This window comes from Poecilia latipinna, unplaced genomic scaffold (assembly GCF_001443285.1).
Source record: "Poecilia latipinna isolate Pla-1442-1.1 unplaced genomic scaffold, P_latipinna-1.0 Scaffold164, whole genome shotgun sequence".
Classification (NCBI taxonomy): Eukaryota; Metazoa; Chordata; class Actinopteri; order Cyprinodontiformes; family Poeciliidae; genus Poecilia; species Poecilia latipinna.
This window is the reverse complement of record NW_015112780.1, coordinates 257,203-277,676: the sequence shown is the minus strand read 5'-3', so window position 1 is coordinate 277,676 and position 20,474 is coordinate 257,203. Positions and strand designations below refer to the sequence as shown.

At 38.5% G+C, this 20,474-nt stretch overlaps 3 protein-coding genes and 1 non-coding gene across 5 annotated transcripts in view; 2 read left to right on the top strand and 2 right to left on the bottom strand.

The window, feature by feature from the left end:
• Positions 1-568: 568 nt before the first annotated feature.
• Positions 569-642, bottom strand: trnat-agu (transfer RNA threonine (anticodon AGU)). The gene has a single exon. It is a non-coding gene; the product is annotated as a tRNA-Thr (tRNA).
• A 1,566-nt stretch (positions 643-2,208) lies between these two features.
• Positions 2,209-6,112, top strand: cmbl (carboxymethylenebutenolidase homolog (Pseudomonas)). The gene is made up of 6 exons (XM_015029811.1): positions 2,209-2,315; positions 4,259-4,473; positions 4,573-4,680; positions 4,786-4,928; positions 5,010-5,101; positions 5,659-6,112. The coding sequence occupies exons 2-6, from the start codon at positions 4,259-4,261 to the stop codon at positions 5,836-5,838; spliced, it is 738 nt and encodes a 245-aa protein (XP_014885297.1). The 5' UTR covers positions 2,209-2,315; the 3' UTR covers positions 5,839-6,112.
• Positions 6,113-6,196: 84 nt separating this feature from the next.
• On the bottom strand, positions 6,197-9,808 carry cct5 (chaperonin containing TCP1, subunit 5 (epsilon)). Its single transcript, XM_015029810.1, has 11 exons — positions 9,595-9,808; positions 9,151-9,211; positions 8,864-9,028; positions 8,402-8,600; positions 8,080-8,272; positions 7,712-7,861; positions 7,474-7,593; positions 7,158-7,343; positions 6,931-7,068; positions 6,669-6,849; positions 6,197-6,515 (listed from the first exon to the last, which is right to left on the bottom strand). Exons 1-11 carry the CDS (start codon positions 9,697-9,699, stop codon positions 6,388-6,390), a joined length of 1,626 nt encoding a protein of 541 aa, XP_014885296.1. The 5' UTR covers positions 9,700-9,808; the 3' UTR covers positions 6,197-6,387.
• A 135-nt stretch (positions 9,809-9,943) lies between these two features.
• Positions 9,944-20,474, top strand: part of mtrr (5-methyltetrahydrofolate-homocysteine methyltransferase reductase) — a 42,622-nt gene continuing 32,091 nt past the window's right edge. The window contains exons 1-9 of one of the 2 annotated variants that reach the window (XM_015029808.1): positions 9,944-10,134; positions 11,006-11,150; positions 11,298-11,451; positions 11,591-11,708; positions 11,794-12,214; positions 12,295-12,408; positions 13,490-13,646; positions 13,809-13,897; positions 16,342-16,522. In XM_015029808.1, coding sequence (XP_014885294.1) covers positions 11,007-11,150; positions 11,298-11,451; positions 11,591-11,708; positions 11,794-12,214; positions 12,295-12,408; positions 13,490-13,646; positions 13,809-13,897; positions 16,342-16,522 — 1,378 coding nt within the window. In that variant the 5' untranslated portion in view covers positions 9,944-10,134; position 11,006. Of the gene's footprint in view, positions 10,135-10,198; positions 10,516-11,005; positions 11,151-11,297; positions 11,452-11,590; positions 11,709-11,793; positions 12,215-12,294; positions 12,409-13,489; positions 13,647-13,808; positions 13,898-16,341; positions 16,523-20,474 lie in introns of those variants that run through there. The other variant, XM_015029809.1, reaches the window with a different exon arrangement.

Below are 20,474 nucleotides of genomic sequence, written 5' to 3'. Positions count from 1 at the left end.
ATTTAAAGACAGCTATGTATCGGTCTTATTAAAATGAACATGTCTCCATCAGGACAATTTTTGCTAGGTTTCTCTCAAATGATGCTTCTAGAAAGGTGTCCAATTTCAGGTAATAGCCCCACCTACTGGAGGACACTTGTACAAGTTTCGTGAAGCTAAAACCTGGGCGTCTTCCGTTTTGTCCCGAACAGATAAAAGGTGAAGTCTTATCGCTGTAGCTCCAGGCTCAGTTAACGGAGATGCAAAAATTATATTACATCTGGATCTTTGTTTTTGTTTGCATCTCTATCTATTAATTTTTAACCTTTTAAAATTTTATGCGCAGATTTTTTTCAAATAATTTTGTACTACATGAAACCACATTTCTTGGATCTTTTCAATCTTTCTTTCAACCGCATAAAATATATAAAAACATATATCTTATTTCTAATAGAAATCAGCAATGAGCTAATCTAAGTGGATGAGACTTTAATGACATTTGATTGTTTTTATCGAGGATAGTCGCGTGTAATCTGTTTATAAATTAATTGTTTTGACATTAATAATTACAGGATCACTTATTCTTAAAAGGCACCGCTGGGATTCGAACCCAGGATCTCCTGTTTACTAGACAGGCGCTTTAACCAACTAAGCCACGGCGCCAATATGTAAGACGTTATATAGGTTACACTGAGCTGCAAACTGGAAACATGACGCCGTTAGATGTATGGCAGCTGGTTTCTTTTGCATCAGAAAAATGGGCACAGAGGAAGAAAAGTTGGCTGTGGAAGTAGCAAAATACTGATGAACATTGTACAGTAACAATGTCTGTATGTTACGTAGAACAAAAGAAGAGTTGGCTATAGTGTCATTAATTCATGTCAAGTTTCTCATAAAAATGTAATAAAATTTAAATGAATAATTTCTTAAGATAGGATTTTAAAATTCACACAAATTGTAGGTCTGATATTAGGCAGCTTGCATTAAAAGATTTGTTCGTTTTAGGACCGTTATTACATGTGGAGTGCAATGAAGTGAGTTATTAGCTCCCTTTAATAATGCAATCAATGCATTTCACTGGGAACAAAACTTTGCACAAGTCAAATGCTTTACTGTGACATTAGACGTTGCTGACATAATCTTGGTCCTGTGATCATTTTTCGAGACTTCTAAAACATGCAACTTTAAAACTTTTATGACCAAAAAACATGTTTATCGACATAGTAAAGGAGGAATTCCCATTCCTGTTCCTTTTCGGTACTGTCTACCAAAGAGGTCCTGCGTTCAAATCCTGTCAAGGGATATTTCTTTAATCCGCCTTCGTTTCAAAGACAAAAACATGTATGTCAGCTTAACTGGATTATTTTCAGTTCTTCTCAGGTTCAAGTGTGTGCATGGTTGTCTGTTCCTTTCTGCCTCTGTGATGAACTGGCAACCTGTCCAGTGTGACTTCCCACCAACTATTAGCAGCTGGTGCAAGGCAGACCTGCTACCAGTGAGGATTAAAACAATACAGATGTCAGTGCCTGTCATTTAGTGCCCTTTAAAAGAAATTGCTTTATTCTAATAGTTTCAGTGTCACCGTGCAACTAAAATGGAACCCTGAACATGTTTTACTCTAAGTAAAATAGCAGATTCTGCACAAAACCTGTTTTATTTTATTTTAGAAAGTTTGAGATAGTGATTGAACTTTGATAAAGTTAGACTCTGCAAGAACAAGTGGGCTTAAAAAAATTAATGAATAAAATACCAATCTTTTTATTCAAGCTCACCACACTGTCTTTAAACTTTGCAAAACTATCTCATTGTTCAATGAAAACGGACGACTTTTTTTAATATAAGAGAACTAATTAATTTTATTGAGAAGACTAAGAAGATTTGAGATACAGAAATATCACTTAATGTAAAATATGATTTCCACATGATAACAACAGAATCGGTTAAAGGCTCTTTAGAAGTTAATTTTATCCTTAACTGCTTTTGTTTGCTGTGACAGTGCTCCTTTCTGAATAAACTGGGCAAAATTGATCATTGATCTTCAGATTAAATTTCATGTTGTTAATCTAAATTTTCCCCTTTCAGTTTCTGCAAAGCAAACATTTGACAAACACCAAACTTTCTTACATTACAACAGCATGAAATTTATTTTGTAGTATGAAGAAAAGAAAAGTGCTTTTATTTTGAAACCAACCACAAGAAAGTCTTGGCAGGTAGATGTTTGTCACGTGACCAGTTATTTATTCTAGTAGCCCATTCATTGTGTCTCAGAGTCTGCAAGCCTCTCCTTTTCCTCACATTAGCCATTACTATACTTTGGAGAGCCCCAGGACAATACGGTATGTGTCTAAATCAGTGCAAGCTGACTTGGAAAAAGCTAACGGAATGCTTAAAAATCTGCATAATCTGCATAATTCTCACATTTTTGGAAAATAAGCTATTTATTAGCCATAAAAATCGTTTTGAGGTTTTCTTGCAAAATGCTTCGTCACTCTGTTGCGTAACATAGAGACTTTTACCATAATGATCCTAAGTGAGCAACTTTGTTACAAAACTTGAGCTTTAATCATTCTACCGTGGTGGCATAAATTAAGATTTCAAAGGCTTAAATCACAGATTTCTTATGTGCATTGGTATTAAGTGACTTCGATAATGACCGTAGTCGTTGCCAGACCAGACAGTTTACGGAAGCATAGTACTCAAACTGCTTTTCTTTCCTTTTTTTTTTTTTTTTTTTTTTTTTTTTTTTTACCGTAAAAACCTAAACGTGAACAAAATACGCAATGCATTTTCATCACGATGTTTAAACTCCTAACTGATGAGATTATACTTTTAAAAATTCACATAGGAGAATGATAAATATGTAGCTACAAAAAATGATCTAGCAGAATGTATTTTTTTTGCTATGGGAACTGCTCCTTTGGTCTCTATTTTCTCTCTTACTTTCCTCAGTCATCCAGCATCTCTTCTTTGCCTTTCCACAATCAAACCCTGTTTATCTGCAGTAGCTTGTAAAATTTACAAAATATTTATTTCTTTTCCATCTTTACGTGATTCACATAAAGAGCATTAGGATAAGAAGACTAATTGGAACAAGGTTAGCGCTATTCCATCAAATGCTGTGACATCTTGTTCCACAAGTCATTCACTTTTCACCTTAATTACACCAACATATTCATTAGGTCATTTAATACGTTATTCAGCCTGCCACTGTTTTCATTAGGAACAAATCCAGTTATGAAATGTCCAACTGTGGTCGGACAAAAGATTTGCTTAGTCACCTCTGTGACTAAGCAAATCACTGAAAAGCATGTCTGAAAACATGCTTTTCAGATGTTGATTGATGAGAGGAGTGGCGACTGACTTCTTCTGAGTTCAGCAGATAACTCGATAAAACCAAGTTACTTATTCTTTTTTAAAGATCACAGAGGTCGTGGAGTTACAATTATTTTAAAAAAATAAAATAAATAAATAATTCCTGATCTTTAAAACTGAATTTCAAATTTAAAAAGGAATTCAACTAGGGGAGACCCCAAAGTGTCACGGGTCAGTTAATAATTAAAACTTCATTTATGCCAAACTTTGAATGAAACTTTAAAGGAGTACATAAATAAATAAAATGTTAAATCTCTAATTATTTAATGAAATTAATAATTTATATAATACACATAATTGAAGTATGAATGTGTTATAATGTTAAAATCAGTTTAAAAAAGAAAAAAAAAACTTCAGGACCTAGTAATTATAATGTACCATAGGTGAACTTTTCTGAAACAATTTAAACTGCATTACCTCCATAAATACACCCTATTGGCTAATCACCTGCTGAACCTTGTTAATAGCACTGTTATTCACAGACTTTGATAGGTAAGGCTGACAGATAATAATATCATGATGTGCTGCAGAGCTGGACTGGATAATAATTCATTAGCAGGTGAAATAACTGTACATGATTTTAAATCAAAGTTAAGCTAAACATGAATAATTTCCCAATTGAATTCTTCAGTTACATATCCAATAAATGATTCCATAATACACCTAATACTATTATTATTATTTATTATATATATATATATATATACTTTCTTTCATCATCACTAATATTAGTACTTTTAAATGGCATCTTTGGATTATGGCCCCTTTCAGCCCATATTAAAAATGCATGTTATTTTCCCAAATTAACCCGTGGTCACACAACATGCCCTCTTTACCTGCAAATATTTGTTCTGACAGACAGAGACACTTCCAGTCTTCATCATGCCGCGTCTGTGTGTGTTATTAGATGGCAAATGAGGCCAAGCCATGCCCCTGTGATATTGGTGATCGGTCTGATTACGGAGGGCTGGGCCAGGAGGTCCAGATCGAGCACATCAAGGCATACGTAGTGAAACCCTCTGCCGCATCGGACAAGGCTGTGATTGTCATCCAAGACATCTTCGGATGGGAGCTTCCCAACACCAGATATATGGCTGACATGCTGGCTGCCAATGGATACACGTGTGTTGAAACGTTGCTTCTCTATGTTAACTGAAAAATGCATCAGGATCGTTATACTATTTGCCCCGATGGTCACTTTCCGCTTTTTCTCCTGTGCAGTGCTGTTTGTCCCGACTTCTTTGTCGGGAAGGAACCTTGGAGTCCAACCAAAGACTGGTCCACATTTCAGGAGTGGCTTAAGGATAAAAAACCAACTGACATCAACAAGTGAGTGCGCTTTCAGTTCAGCTTATCTAGGCGGACTCTTATTGGGCAGTGCTTGTCTTGAATCTTTAACATCACGCATGAGTCTTAAAGTTATTTCCTTCTCAGAGAGGTCGACGTTGTGCTGAAATACCTGAAGGAGCAGTGTGGAGCCAAGCGCATCGGAACAGTGGGCTTTTGCTGGGGAGGAGTGGCAACACATTACTTGGCCTTGTTATATCCTGAAATCAAAGCCGGGGTGTCTGTTTATGGTACGTCGTTTAACCAGCAGAATACATAGTATTGTTTATTTAAGTTGGACTGAGAATGGGGTTTACGTGTTAACTCTGCAGGAATAGTTCGTGAAAGAGAGGATAGGTATTCGCTGAAGAGCCCGACACTGTTCATCTTTGCAGAAAACGATAATGTCATCCCTCTGGATCAGGTGAGTGTGTTCCGTTTCTGACTTCTGCTTAATTCATGCTTTCATTTAGAATGCTTTTAATTAACTTTGGAGTGTTCCTATAGACCCGTTCCAAAACTGTGATATTCCTTGAACATTTTCTCACTTTGTAACCATAAGATTCAGTGCATATTAAAGTTTTATATAATAGATCAACCTGATATGTGCGATTTTTAGTTTTTGGAAAAATACAGCATTACCTTTGCATATGCCCCCCATAGCCTCTTTCCGACATACCATCCATTAATGAATGAAGTATAAAAATTGCAGTGAAGGAGGAACGCCAATAAGTTAAATGAAATGAGTTTTATTTGTGCATTTGTTTTGTATATCTGCAATCTGATCTCCCTTGGAAAAGATTTATGAAGTACCCTTCAAAATAATGTGCTGCTTTGTGTTGCCTTATCTCCTAAAATTCTACTGAAACACTTAACGTTTAAGACTTCAATGTGACAAAATGCAAAAAAGTTCTGAGGTATTGCACGCATACTGTAGCAAGACACTGTGTGCTTAAACAAACTTGTTCTTTCACTCATTAGGTCAGTGCCCTGGAAGCAAACCTGAAAGGGAAATGCACAGTAGACTTCCAGTTGAAAATATTTCCTGGACAGACCCATGGCTTTGTCCACCGCAAGAGAGAGGACATCAACCCAGCTGACAAACCCCAAATTGAGGAGGCCAGAAAGGATATGCTCAACTGGCTCAATAAATACATCTAAACATGTGAAGTAAATCAAAGCTTAAATTTAAACTTAAGCTGAAAATAGTGCCTTAAAACACAATCAGATTAATATGAATATTGATTGGTGGGTTATGTAACTTTGGGGTTGATATTACATCATACACGTGTATTTTTTTAATGTCTGGATGAAAGCATAATTTCTTCTGAAAAAAAAAAAAAATGTAACCAATAAATCATGATTGTATGCCAAAAACAGACTGAATGCAGTACAGAAACACTATGAACACAGCAACAAAATATACTCAATGAAATGATGAGATTTTTAATATTTATATCTGAACACGTAAATGTACCCAATGAGCAATAATCGAATGTCAATAAAAGTGAAGCACATGGAAATTTCATCAGTCAAATGTTTTATTGGCGACTTTGTAACGAATAAAGCTTGGACATGTTGTATCAAATGATAAACAGCAGTATGCAGTGCGACGTGGACATGGAGCTCGAGGAAGTGCCAAAGACCTCTGAAACAGCTCACTCATTTAACCCCCTCACACTCGAGCTGCTTTCCTTCAGTCGGGGAGCTTCAGTCTTCGCTCTCTCCTTGGTTTCGGATGTCATCTATCTTTAGGACCATCTTAACCACCTGGGTAGCCAAAAAGATCTGCTGCTTCTTGCCAATCAAGGTCTCAATTACATGTTGCTGCTTCATGTCTGCGCAGGACGAAACAAAGCCAATTAAGCTAAGTGAGGGCTTAAAGGTTTTCTCAATAAATTTATGTTGGTAGACAAAGAAGAGAAAAAAAGATATATATATATTTTTTGTATCAATTATCCAGATCAGAGAACAAAGCACAAATGCCTTACCATTGGTGTTTTTGTGCAAGCAGTCGATGCCGAGGAAAGGGTTGTTGTCCTTTACTTGTCTGGCTCTGACCTCAGTCATAGTCTGGATGGGGCTGAGTCCGCTGTTCTCGGCCAATGCCATTGGGATGACCTCTAGAGCATCAGCAAACGACCTCATGGCATACTGTTCCAATGATGGGCACTGTTGAAGAAAACCGATGTAAGTACAAAAAGGTCCAAGTGTCAACATCAAGATTTTTACATCAGGTGTCTAAAGTCGTACATTATCCGCCGCCTGGTTCACAGCGAGAGCACATGCAATCTCTGACGCTCCGCCGCCATAAACAACACGGTTGTCTCTGACCAAATTGCGAATTACACACAGAGCATCATGGAGCGCACGCTTGGCTTCCTCGATGATCTATTATCAAACAGGAAAAGAGTGGATTAAAACCAACATGCACCAAGGTAAATACGTAGTTTACAGGGCGAGGGATGGTAGGTGCTCACCATTTTGTTGCCACCGCGGATGAAAATGGTTACAGCCCTGGTGTTTTTGCACTCTGTGATCACCAGCATGTGGTCCTTGGTTGTGCCAAAGGAGATTTCCTTCACTAAGCCGGCGGTGCCCAGCTTCTCTGGCGTCAGCTCACAGAACCTCGGCACAATCCGCCCCCCTGTGGCTATCGCTATCAACTGCACCAAAAACATAAAACATACCGAGTAATTAATAAGTAATATACTCGATTTAATGGAATGATCAAGGTGGAAAGAGTTCAGAAAAGTTTGATTTTAAGGTCTTCAGCGCATTTTAACCATTTCTTACTTCAATCTCTGGCCCACCGATCCAGCGCACAGCAGGCAGCTCGTTTTGCAGCAGAAGGTGGTTCGCCTCGTCATCAAAGCCCCACTGGCAGATGGCCAAGTTAGCACCAGTGCTTTTAACCTGAAATAAACACACACATACATTGTTTACACCAAGTGAGTTAATCAAAGATTTAAATCGTTACGACAATCAGCTCTCGCAACAATCTAAAGCAGGACAGTAAATTTGGGGCGTTCACCTGCTGGATCATCTCTTCAAACTTTTCTTTTTCATACTTCTGCAGGGCTTTGTAGTCCTCAACTGAAGTCACATCCAACTTATGCTTGGTCTTGGGCTTCGGAGGCTCAAACGGGCAGGTCAAGATAGCGATTTTAGCATCATTTAGAGCCTTTTAAAAAAGAAGAAGACATTTGAATCGTTATAATACAGCTAAATGAGATGTAGGTAATCAAATTGATCTACATCCTGTTAATTTATTCTTAATCTGAAAAAATAAATTCCAAATTTATTTTTCATCTTGCTGGAGGGAAATTAGAAGCAGATAATAAAAAGATGATTAACAAAAAAAGACAGGAATCCTCTCACGATATTATTGTGAGATTATACCTTGGGCATCTGAGGGTGGCTGAACTCTTTGTCAACTATCACACCCTTGATGAGCTGTGTGTCCTCCAGCTTTCCTCCTACTTTCCCTTCCACCTTGATGAGCTCGAAGTCTACATCCTTCCTTTCCATGTCAGCCACAGTGAGGATGGCATTCACTGCGATCTCTGCCATCTGTCTGTGGCACCGGTTAATTCTAGAAAACAAGGAACACCCCCCCAAAAAAAAAAAATTCAATATAACCAACAGGCTTGATTATGTGAAGTTGGGAAATAAAAAGATCTCCCACAAATGTTACTGTGAACCCAAAAACCTTACAACTTACACTTTTGATCCCAGTGTTGTCATGGCAGTCTGGATGAGAGGTTCAGTGTTGTTGGGATCACAGGGAAAAGTTTCTGCCATTTTGTCTAGTGTCTCTATAGCGATGCGTGCAGCCTGGTCGTACCCATCAGAGATCCTGATGGGGTGGATCCCTCGGTCCAGCAGCTGCTCGGCCTGCTCGAGCAGCGCTCCAGCCAGCACTGACACAAAAATAAAAATGTCTAACTTAAAATCTACCATCTAAAATTAGAGGCTAAGGTCCCATGTTCGATTCTTGAACAATATCTTTACATTAATGTATTAATTAATTGAAACATTAATTGGATTACTCCCCAAAAAAGCTGTTAGTAGCAGTCCTACCTGATATCAACAGTTTTTATTTGAGTACAGGACTATTTTGTAAATTAATAATTGTAGCAGAATGGATTTAGAAGCACCATCACATCTGTGCCAGATCACATACCAACAACTCCAGTGGTTCCATCACCAATCTCATCATCTTGGGACTTGGACAGCTCCACCATAAGCTTGGCAATCTGATGGTCCACATCCATCATGCTGAGAATAGTGGCTCCATCGTTAGTGACGGTCACCTCTCCATCCTTGTCAACCATCATTTTGTCCAGACCTAATTAATAATTGTTAAAGAGGAATGTTAATACATTTAACAGTATATAGAAAGTAGAGGTTTGAAATAAAAGCCACTCGAAACGAGCCGAAATGACAGCATAGTGTATAGTTCTTGCATACCGTTAGGCCCCAAAGATGTTTTCAGCGTTGAAGCGACTGCTTTGGCTGCCATGATGTGAGACTATAAAAAAACGCAATATTTGAAATTAGCCAATAATTTCATCTTCTCTTTTATCACTTAAGAATTTGTCACCTAAGATGGCTTTGTTATAGAGGTGATGCACATCACCACTGACTATTGTGGGTAGAGCTCTGTGAAGCAACACCCCCTGGCTCAATGCCTTACAGAGGAGCACATGGGCCTCCATGTTAGCATGACAGCTTACAAATCTTTCAAGTGATGTTACGATACTAATGCAAATCAGCTGGACTTCCAGGACATACCTATGCATTTAATGCAAGCGTTTAAGTTTCTCTCTCGTACTTAGCTCAAATAATAAGAAAACATCAAATTCACTTCTACTTCACCATAATGCTAATTTTTTGCTAGCTAGCCCATTGTACCTTCAATGCGTCAATTCCCGTTAGCCGAGTCTTCTTGTCTTGGTCTTTAATGATGATAAAAGGTCTGCCATATTCATCAAATGCCAATGTGCCCAACGTGGACATGTTGAGTGATGATTTAAGAGTCGCTATGTGCGCTCAGTACTTAGAAAAGTGAGTTTCAAAGATGTTGTTCTGGAGTGTTGCTAGACTGCAAGCCGCACGGTTCTGCCGGCGACTTCTGGAAGGCTCCACGGGCGGGGAGGGCGGAACCAAATACTCAGAAATGTGCCTTACTAAATGCTCAAAAATATTCTAATAAAGGTACAGTTCACTCTTCTGTCTAAAATAATGAACTATTATGCTTGATAAAAAAAAAATATTTACAACATTGGCATGACAACCGTTGAGAAAAACATTAGCAAAAAGTGTTTTTTTTGCAACGTGGTTTATTCCGATCACGCTCAATCTCAGCAGGCGCTCTGATCTCGCGTGAATTCAGAAAAATTAAGTAAATGGAAATGTGTTGACGAGGTGAATTTGTAAAGCCATTCTAAAAAGGTAAGAGCCGCTCTGCAGAATAAATGTCTGTTAGCTCTATTGTTAGCTATATTGTTTAACTTATGCGGTGCCGTAAAATAGTATTTCATTTGCACGAACGGAAGCAAATGTTTACAGCAAGAGTTGACCCGGAGTTCAGATAAATGTGCTTTACTTTCTGAACTCGCTATATTTTTTAGTTTCGACAGTGGCTGCTTTTACTTTGTTTATAAGTGACAAAATCTACACATTTCGCTCCCACGTGTGCTGTTATGAATACAGCTGTCAACGTGAAAGTTGGACGTAATTTCCGGTGTGCTGTTGATATGATTCCGGTCAGGTTTTACCCAACTTGGAAGGTGTTATTGTGGCCATCTGTCTGTTTTTTGTCCAAGTATGTTGGTAAGAGGATACATCTGTTACACACTCCTACTCCGAGTGGACAATCAGATTTGATCTGTTACATCCATCAACAACTGTTTTGTTTAGCGACACTCATTGCAAGGTTGTGTCTGCTTTTCTCTCGGGCATTAAACTACACATTTTAAAATACTGCTTATGCTGTGGGTTACCATAAATTACTGCCTTAATACTTTGTCGAGCCTTCATACGACTCATTGATTTATGCTGAGACAAAATGATAAACAAGTGGACTCTTTACTAATCAGGGAACGTTTGAGGACATCTGGTTGCACAAAGTAAATGCAGAATGCAAATGCATGCCACACTTGTCAGTTACACATTTATAAGCATTTTGTGCTGCCAAACTAGGCGGCAGCTGAGACTACTGTAACAATGTGGTGACAGTAACTCTGAGTGGGGGAAAAAAAAGATTAGAGTATATTTATACTAATACAAAAAAAAAGCCCTCTTTTTTTTCTGGCTTTCCTAGCATGCCTCTTGAGGTGAAGCCTCGTTTTGTTGTGCTGTACGGCTCTCAGAAGGGTCAGGCTCAGTCCATAGCTGAGGGCATCGCCGAGGAGGCCGAGGAGCACGGCCTGGTTGCTGATCTCTGCTGCCTGAACCAAGACGACAAGGTATCTGTCAGTATAACAGAATTACTTTTGCACTGCATGAGTTCCTGCACACTAAGAAACCATTCGGAACAAGATAAGGATTCCCCTAAATCGCCTGAATGCTTTGCAGAAATGCTGATAACTAGTTTGGAGTATGTTTGCTTCTAGTATAACTTGGAGAAGGAGTGTGCCCCGGTAGTCTTTGTCGTGTCTACCACTGGAGATGGGGAGCCTCCCGACAATGCCCTACAGTTTGTGAAGCGCATCAAAAAAAGGACCCTCTCCCCTGACCATTATGAACACCTTTTATACGCACTTTTAGGTAATTTCTTACACAAGGGGTGTTAAGGAATTCCTTGTGTAGTTTATCCATCAAAAATACGAAAGCTGCTTTGTCATGATTTATAAAGCAGATGTAACCTCTGTTCAGTCGCTCATCAGCTGTTCTCTGTTTATCTCAGCTTTAGGAGATACAAATTACGCAAATTTCTGCAACTGCGGGAAGACGATTGAACGTCGTCTTCGGGAACTCGGAGCCAGACAGTTCTACCCGACGGGGTACGCAGACGACGGCGTAGGGTAAGCGGACATCCAACTTTCATCATTTCTCTCCTCTCTGTCCTGCTGCTGTTTTATAATCTCGCCGATTTTGTTGTGTCTAAAGGCTGGAGCTGGTTATTGACCCTTGGCTCAAAGGACTGTGGAATTCCATTAAAGACGCTTTAACAAAGATGGCTTCCGACAGAAATGTCCAACTTAAGGAAGATTCTGCCAAAGAAATTCCTGAGTCATCCTTACCGGACGTCCAGTTGAACCTCTTGAGCATCGCAGATAAACAGATCTGTGAGCCAGACTCTAAATATTCACCTTCTTTGGCCATTTCTGATGTCAGGCCACCTCCGGCATCAACTGTCTATACATCAGCACCAAACACACAAGCCTGTAGTGAAGGAATCCCCCAGGTTTCCTTGGCAGCCTCACTGACAAGCTCCGTACCGCCACTGTCTGAGTCCTCTCTGAATGTTCCTGCGCTACCTCCGGCATACTTAGATGTTACTTTACAGGAAGCAGACACTGCGGAGCAGGTGATGAATTTTCAAGACGGAAAAGGAAAACACATCTGCTATACTTATCCCTTCACCCCATAAATGTTTTCTTTTTTCAGGCTGCTGAACGTTTGAGCAAGGAGGCTCGTTACGAAGTGCCCATCTCTAAGGCAGTTCAGCTGAGTAAAGGAGACTCGGTGAAGACAGCTCTTCTGCTGGAACTGGATATTTCTGTAAGCGTCGCAATATACTATATAGTTACCTCTTTACTTATTGATTCCCCTCGCAAAGGTGTTTTAAAAAGTCTAAAAATAAATAACTTTTTTTGGTGCATTCACATAGTCTCACACAGAAAACAGTGGAAAAATCCAAACTTTGATTTGAGTACACATATTGAATAAATGAACCGTCTCTCATCATTCCAGATCATACTTGGCCATCTCTTATGCTGTCTTTTCTTAAGTTCAACCCACAAGTTTTTAGGATGGTTATATATAAGAAGATGGTTTATATAAGAAGGTCGATTCTGTATATTTTGTGTACTATATTTAAGTATATTTGTTTTTCAGGATGTATTAAAACTCTTCATCTACAGTATTACACACACAAAAAAAATCACTGCAATAATTAGGGATATCCTAGATTTTCCTATGACATAAGTATCAACAATAATGTTCTGTTAGAGGTGGCCACAGTTGCATTTAAAACGTCCTGTTATTTCAAAGAGTTTGCGATGCTCAGCAATGAGCATGAGGTGCTTTTCCTCACACTCACCTGGAGAATGAAGAGCTGAAAAACGTAATTTTAGCATCACCTCAGACAGGGATTCATTAACTACGCGCATTTGTGTACACGATGGTAAGAAAAATGAGGAAGTTTTTTTTTTTTTTTTTGTGGCATGCTTCCTAAATAAGAGAGGGTTATTAGAAAGCTTGTTTTTAACTTCAGTTCTCTTTCTGCTTTGGGAATATTTCTTTTCCTCCCTTGCCATCCTCTTTACTGTGGTTTTCTTTCAAGATAAAATTGTGTCCTTGCCCAGCCTTGTTTGTCACAGTTCCAGGACTCTTGCAGACATTTTCTTACAAAATGGTTTACATAAATATATGATGGTATTCAGTGGGGGTTTCCCTGCTAAACAAATGGCTTGAGGTGTCTACATTTTTCTGTTAGATTATGGTACCACAAATTAATTTGTTCTAAGACGTTTAATTTTTTTTTTTTTTTTTTTTTTTACCAAATAAGTGGGGAAACTGCTGTGGGGTATTACGACAACATTATATAACATAGGTTCTTACTTTTTTATATCATCGCTAGGCTTTCCCATCCATGACCTATCACCCTGGAGATTCTTTTGACGTGTTTTGCCCAAATGTGGCCGAAGAGGTGGACCACCTGCTCCACAGACTCGGCCTTCAGGACCAGAAGAACCATCGCGTTCAGATCTCTCTAAAAGACAATACAAAGAAAAAAGGTAAGATCAGAATAGTTTTTTTTTCTGTTTTGTTTAAACAACCAGAGTCTTACATAAACACGTTGTAACAAATTGAACGTCATTCTGTGTGTTTTTCATAATAAATCCTCTTTACAAAGTGTAGTTTTACATTCTTGGATTTTCTTTTCTTCCCTCCTGTAGGTGCTCAGGTGCCACCACACATTCCTGAAAATGTTTCACTGCTGTTCCTGCTCACTTGGTGCCTGGAGATCAGGAGCGTTCCTAAGAAGGTACTGCATGTTCCAAGGTTGCTCTGCAGCCACTTCCACCCTCTTTAGCTTAGTTATGACAAAAAAAACAAAGCTATTTCAGCAGCCACTTAAATGATTCTCATTTAGTCCACGTAAGTTGAGGCAAAAGGAACAAGAGTAGTAAAAAAATAAAAATAGAAAGGGGTGTGCTTGTTATAGATGTTAATGAAAAAGATGCAAGTGTTCTTCCCCTTCGCCCAGCAACAAATCTTTGGATAGGGTGGGCTGAAAAGGATCCACCTTAATCGTTGTTTCAATCCGGGGAAAAGAAGAAGAAGAACGCATTTGGAGGCGTCTTCGAATTTAGACAGCCAAATTTGTCGCATCGTTGTGACTTAATTGACTTCAAATGCGCCGCTTGAACGAGGAAGCCCCTGAGTTGGGACCCTAATAAGCCAACCCAAGTCATTATTTATGATTTAATCCAGTGAGGGCTTTTTCTGGTCTGTGCGATGTGCTGCGCTGATGCTAAAGGCAAAGAACTTCCTGCTGAAACATTCTTCTGGTTCTTCCTTTTTAGGGGATTACAGATCACCCTCCAAGAACTGGCAAACTTTTAAAGTTCTTGTCAAAGTCCGAGAAAGGGAAAAAATACTTCACTCGAACTGTACATGCAATTAATTGCACAATGCAGATATGATTAAAATATAGCTCCTTATCATTTTTGTGACTGAGCAAGTCTACTGGAGATCAGACTGTCTTTGTTAAACTCTAGTTCCTGAAAGGAATGCTGGGGTTCAAAGTTTCCTTTGATAAGTTTAGTTGAGGCTGAATTTACTCAGTCTGGGACCGAAGTTGAAATATTCATCAAACTTTTCTGGTCGCCTGTGGCGGTGTAGAATTAAAACCCCATGTAGAGTGTGAAAATGTCAAGTTGTAGCAGTACTGAGCTGTGAAAAAAAAAAAAAAAAAAAACATGTCTGAGCTCTGGTCGGGAATGTGCTCTGCACAAGTTTCTTTTGGAAATCTTAAAAACACCTTCTTGTAGTCATTGTCTTTCTTTTTTCCTATTTTTTTTAAAGATTGAATTCATATTTGTTTTTCTCGTGGATGTATCATTTCACTAGATTTTTTTAAAATATATTTTGGAGAGCATCAGTAGTTCATTATTTATAAGTTAGTAGATACAACAAGTTTGTTAACTTGATCAATTTGAGGAATATTTTGTCTTGAAAATCGCTCACTGCATGTGACACATTACATTGCAGTTTTAATATGAAGCTATTTATACTGGGATATCAAACAGCAGTGTGTCAGTATGGTTGAACATTAAGAAAACTTAACAGTTTTTAAATATCGCACATGTGTGTTGATCCTTGTGAGGTCAGGAGATTACAGGAAAGACAAAAAAAAAAAATGCTGTTCACCTAAACTTGCCCATATCTACAGATCTGATTAATGAGCCTAAAACAAATGTATCTTTTTAGTGAGTAGATGACAGTTTCATAACTAATATTTTCTTTTTCTGTGAGATTTTGATACTGCATTAAAAACAAAAAAGCAGAAATGTTCAAGATGTTTTACACATCCAGTATAATGTTGAGCTCAATTCAGCTCAACATGTATTAAAGCCATATGGTTTTATTGTTTATTAAAACTATTGTAACTAAAAACTCTACGATTTACCGAGAGATTATTACCTTGGCATCTCCAGATTCACAAACAGAAAAACAGGAGTCTGCTTTTGTTTTTTTGGGGTTTTTTTTTTTTGTCATGAAAATTTATATTTTTCTAGATTTTTATTTAAAAGTCATGTTTTCCTAGTTGTTGTTGAAGATAATTATTCAGAACTAGATGAAAACATGCTTCTAATCTATGCTATGCATATGTACACGGCTGTGTGAAATTATTCAAGCCACCTATGCATAATTAATGTCTTTCCACAACTTGGTTATCATTTTAGATTAATTCATAGCTATTGAAGGAAGTTGTGTAATTACTTTTAAATTAGGTTTTTAGTGCTTTCAATTAATGTTTTTTTAAGTATTTTAATTGAAAACACAGCCTACGAATTTGTTTTCCCAAGCGTTGTATTGTAATTGTCAATTAAATGCCATTTAAATTGAAAACTTAAGACTTCAGGGAATAGAGCTCAATATCTGATTGCAATAATAGGCTCTGATGAATTTGTTTGAGTATTAAAAGCTTACCTCACGATAAAATGGCCAGCGAAACCATCTCCAAGTTTAATGATTTTTTAAAAAAAATTTTTATAGCGGCTGAAGCAGCAGCACATTTATTAAACTGTCTCGCACGACGAGGTTAGAATCAAGGTCTTCGCCGTTAAACGTGCCTTCGTTTGCTTCTGTGGATGAAACCTTCAGTGGGGATAAAATGCGGAAGCAACGTCTGCCGAGGCTGACGAAGGCGCAGAGCAGCTTTCTTTGGGTGAAACCGCATCTGTTTTGTGTGTCTGTGTGAAGGCATTCCTGCGAGCGCTGGTGGAACATACGTCAGACAGCGCCCAGAGGAGGAGACTGCAGGAGCTCTGCAGCAAGCAAGGCGCTGCAGACTACAACCTCTACGTGCGAGACGCAAGCCTCGGTGTGTCGGAGCTTCTCGCCGCCTTCCCGTCCTGTTCGCCTCCTCTCAGCCTCCTAATAGGTCAGACATTAACCCGTTTGCTCAAGCCACTGTCAGTTCTGCTCACGAGTTTACACGCGCTCGTCGTATAGGCGTGAATTCGTGTCCAGAACAAACTGCTCAAATGCTTTTTAAACGCATGAACTGAAAAGACAAGTTGGGATGTTTTTTTTTTTTTTCCTGTGGCTTTTCTCAGATTAAAAACAGGATTAGAAACACACATACAAGTACCACAAGTAATGCTTACTTTAATACTTACCCTGGAAGCGACGAAAATCGTGTGGTTGAGAAGCAGCTTCCTATGGAATATTTCTCCCAATTTTAATAGTGTTACAAAGGTATTCTGAACCTCTGTGGGTCAGATAAAATTTACAATAAATTAAAACTCAAGCCCCCCAGTTCTTCTTCCTAAAATTAATTCAGGTTTTATGTTATAACTATTCCCTAACTGGAAAAAGAAAACGGGTTAAGCTATTTTTGTCCCTAACAGGCCACAGAGGAAAAAAAATAAATAAATAAATCACTGCAGATCACATTTATTTTTTTACTATACTTGTTTACCTTATTCTTTCTGTCACATAATCCATAGGAGTGTGCTTTGTATTGATCCAGCCAGCTACATCAGTAGCATATAAATACTCCGAATGTTTTCATTTTGTTCTCTTCAACAGTTGTGTATAAATATTTAATGAAAAGTAAGCTTTCATACTGCCATACGTTGCACTATAACACTTTTATTAGATTTTTGTTTTCTTTCATCAGACTCTGTGTTTTTATCAAAGCAGCAGTGATCTGTGTGAAGGAACTGGACAGGTTTTCCTGTCATGATACATTTCATCCACTAGGCGTCACTGTAACCTCATAAAAAAAAGCAAGATATTTATTTTATTTTTTATTTCTTTTGTCAAAGCTTTTAATCACAAAGTAGTCCACCCAGTCTAATTTAAAAGACTCCCAAAGGGTCAACACTTATTTCTCTATTGAATTTTTTAAATGCACATCAGCTCCAATAACAGTTTGGTGTCATAATTTCAGTGTTGCTCACCTACCTCACTGCTAATAATTTTATCGTTTCCCATCTTTCTTGGACCCAGCTGCTGGTCGAAAGCAAACATTTTCCTTCAGCTCATTAAGATAGTTGGCTGGTCATCCTACATGGATCCTAATAGGCTTTGACCGAAACTTAGCCGACAGTGAAATTAAGTTGGCTTCAGCTTCACGTACACAAGTTGAGTTGTCCTCCAAAACAGCTGTGTCACAGCTCTCAACCTACCCCAATGTCAGTTATTTTAGGCCAAACTTGCCAAGCGCAGCACCTTTTTTTTTTTTTCCCCTTCGCTTCCGTGGTGAACTGATGCAGAAACCTCTTATCCGGACAGTCTTGCCCTCGTGAAAAATGGTGCGTTCAAGGCCCCGCAGGGCAACAGCTGTTGGCTGGTTTGCGGATGAGCCTCGGGGCTTCGGAAGGACGGGGTTGAAAAAAGAGGAAAAAAAAAAAAAATCCCGGGTCTGTCCGGATCATAGGTTAATGGTCAAATCTGGCTCAGAGTGTCAACTGGAAAGTGCGCCTCTGCAATTTTTCCACTTCTCCTGCTTCATTACCTCCGCCGAAGGAAAGGTGTTTGCTGCATGTTGTTCACTAACTGTAAATACCAGGGGGAGATGTATTTAAGCCCAGATGTCTACATCCCACTGTAGGTTGAGTGTAAAAGTAAACTCAGGATATAAATTTGAGGGAGATTTCTACTGCTTAGAGCCAGCCATCTTGTTAAATGATCCATTGTTTCATTGTGTCAAATATAAACTTTTGGGTTACAGCCTCAGGGAAAGAAATGTTCCCAGGAATGCTCTATATGAGCATTTCTTTAGTTTACTTTACTGCTGGGTTGCAATGAAATAGTGCAGCTTTTACCTCTCGGTTTTTTTTTAAGCGTGATTTTTTACTTCTGCTACCAAGTAAATCAGTCTAAAGTAGAGGGAATCTAGCACTGTAAAAAAAAAAGTATTCACCCCTTACAGTTTTCTTCTGGCTTTCCTTTTATGCTACACTTAATATAACAATTAGCCAAATAACCGAAGTCAATGCACGTTTCAAACCACAGCCACTTTTGACCAAAAAAAGAACACAGTCTCAAACCATCACACTCTCACAACTACTGTGGTATAAATAGCATTTAGCCTTCGAAACTTTAAGCTTGGCTCTCCAGAACAAAATCCCGAAGACTGACCATCAGTTTGTGATCTTTAAATTGGGTGTTCTGGAAAAAAAAGAAAAAAAAAAAGAAAAAGCTAATGAGCCAACGCTGACACAAGCAAGTCCACCTCTGGATGGCTAAAAATAGCCAAAATGAAGGTTAAGGATTTGAATCAGATTGAAATTGTACGGGGTAACCTTTGGGAGGCCGTTCAAGATCAGAAACTCTCGATGGAACTAAATTAAATTCAGATCTGCAAAGAAGAGTCGGCCAAAATTCCTACACATTGACACGAGAGGCTCGTTGGCATGTTGCACACTCATAATGGCAGAAAGTAGACGTGGGGTGGGTTTTGATGACCCCTTTTTTTTGTTGCTCTTTCATTAATAAATAATTTGTTGAAAACTGTACTTTAGGATTTATGTAGGCTATATTTGTCTATATTTGTATATTTGGGACATTAAGCATGTGAAGTGTGTGTGTGTGTGTGTGTGTGTGGGGGGGGGGGGGAATCAAAACAGAAGAGATCTGTGAATTCTTTTCACTCCGACAAATACTTTTGTCCTAAGAAACTAGATCTGCACCATACATCACTCCTGCTCATTTTAATTTTACTCCAACCAGATACATTAAAGTGCCTCTATAAGTGTTTTGTTATATGGGTTTTTAAATGGAACCCGTAATCTTTCGGGTGCTTAGGTTTTTAAAATGGTTTGATGAGAAATCCTTCTCTAATGCTAACAACCTCCCTAATTTTTTCATGCAGCCAAATAAAATGATCCATAAGTCTCAGAAGGTTTACACTTTTACCGTAAGCAGTGTTGACGTCTTATGTTGTAATCCATAAAAAAAGAAAGAAGAAAAAAACGGTACTTTTGCATAGAAATTGCATCACAGACGCACATAAAACAGATTACGCCAGGTGCACCGTGATCGACGATTCCCCAGAAAACAATAATTTCAGAATACATTTCAGGGGATTCTAGGGCTAAATTTGTTGGATGAGAATTCATGTTCTTTTTTTCTCTCAAGTGGATAATTCAAAATGTGCCCTGTGGCCACTTACTGGTAAAAAAGAAATAGAAAAAAAGTTTCATCTGAGAAAGTTTTTGAAGATAGACATCTTTCGAATGGAAGAGAGGGTATCACCATGTCGCAGCACTGCAAGATGATGGATTGATTTTGTTCTGCTTCAGACATGTCCTGTCACTCAGTGATAGAAAGGCAGCAACTGGAGCGCCGCGCAGGTGTATGGGATTGTGTTAAGGTACATGATGCACCTTCTGATGGAGAGGTGTGAGCTTTCACTGACGGAAAGAACCGGATCAGAAGTGTCGTCCAAAAACATCCTGTTTTGCTTTGCCGTTACGTTGACAGTGTGCAGTAAAATTATTTATTAACCTTGAAACTTTTGTCAAGTGGAAGGAAAAGTGACTTATTGTTTTCAGGTGGTTTTTTGTTGTTGTTGTTCCAAATAAAGTGCGGTGTGTATTAATTTGCAGTCCTGTTTACTCTGATACTCTTAAATTAACTCAGTTCAAAGTTGTGCAGTTTATTTTCAACGCATAGCAGTTCATCATGCCGGACTGAACGCACAGCAACAAGGAAATCAAGAACCGCTCCAGACAGATCTTGGTGAGGCACCTTTTAAAGCACCGCATAAACCGTCATCTGAAAATACACGGCAGGATCTTTTTTTGTACGTTTTTTTTTTTTTTTTTTTTTTTTTTTTTTTAAAATTAAAAAAAAAACTGGGCAAGGCCCCAACATTTTAAATT

Excerpts from the sequence above, each read along its gene's own strand:
- cmbl (XM_015029811.1), top strand. The coding sequence starts at position 4,259 with ATGGCAAATGAGGCCAAGCCATGCCCCTGTGATATTGGTGATCGGTCT. Across the intron at positions 4,929-5,009 it reads AGCCGGGGTGTCTGTTTATG|GAATAGTTCGTGAAAGAGAG; the intron begins GTACGTCGTTTA and ends TTAACTCTGCAG. Across the intron at positions 5,102-5,658 it reads ATGTCATCCCTCTGGATCAG|GTCAGTGCCCTGGAAGCAAA; the intron begins GTGAGTGTGTTC and ends TTCACTCATTAG.
- cct5 (XM_015029810.1), bottom strand. The coding sequence starts at position 9,699 with ATGTCCACGTTGGGCACATTGGCATTTGATGAATATGGCAGACCTTTT. Across the intron at positions 9,029-9,150 it reads AACATCTTTGGGGCCTAACG|GTCTGGACAAAATGATGGTT; the intron begins GTATGCAAGAAC and ends ATTATTAATTAG. Across the intron at positions 7,862-8,079 it reads GCCACCCTCAGATGCCCAAG|GCTCTAAATGATGCTAAAAT; the intron begins GTATAATCTCAC and ends CTTTTTTAAAAG.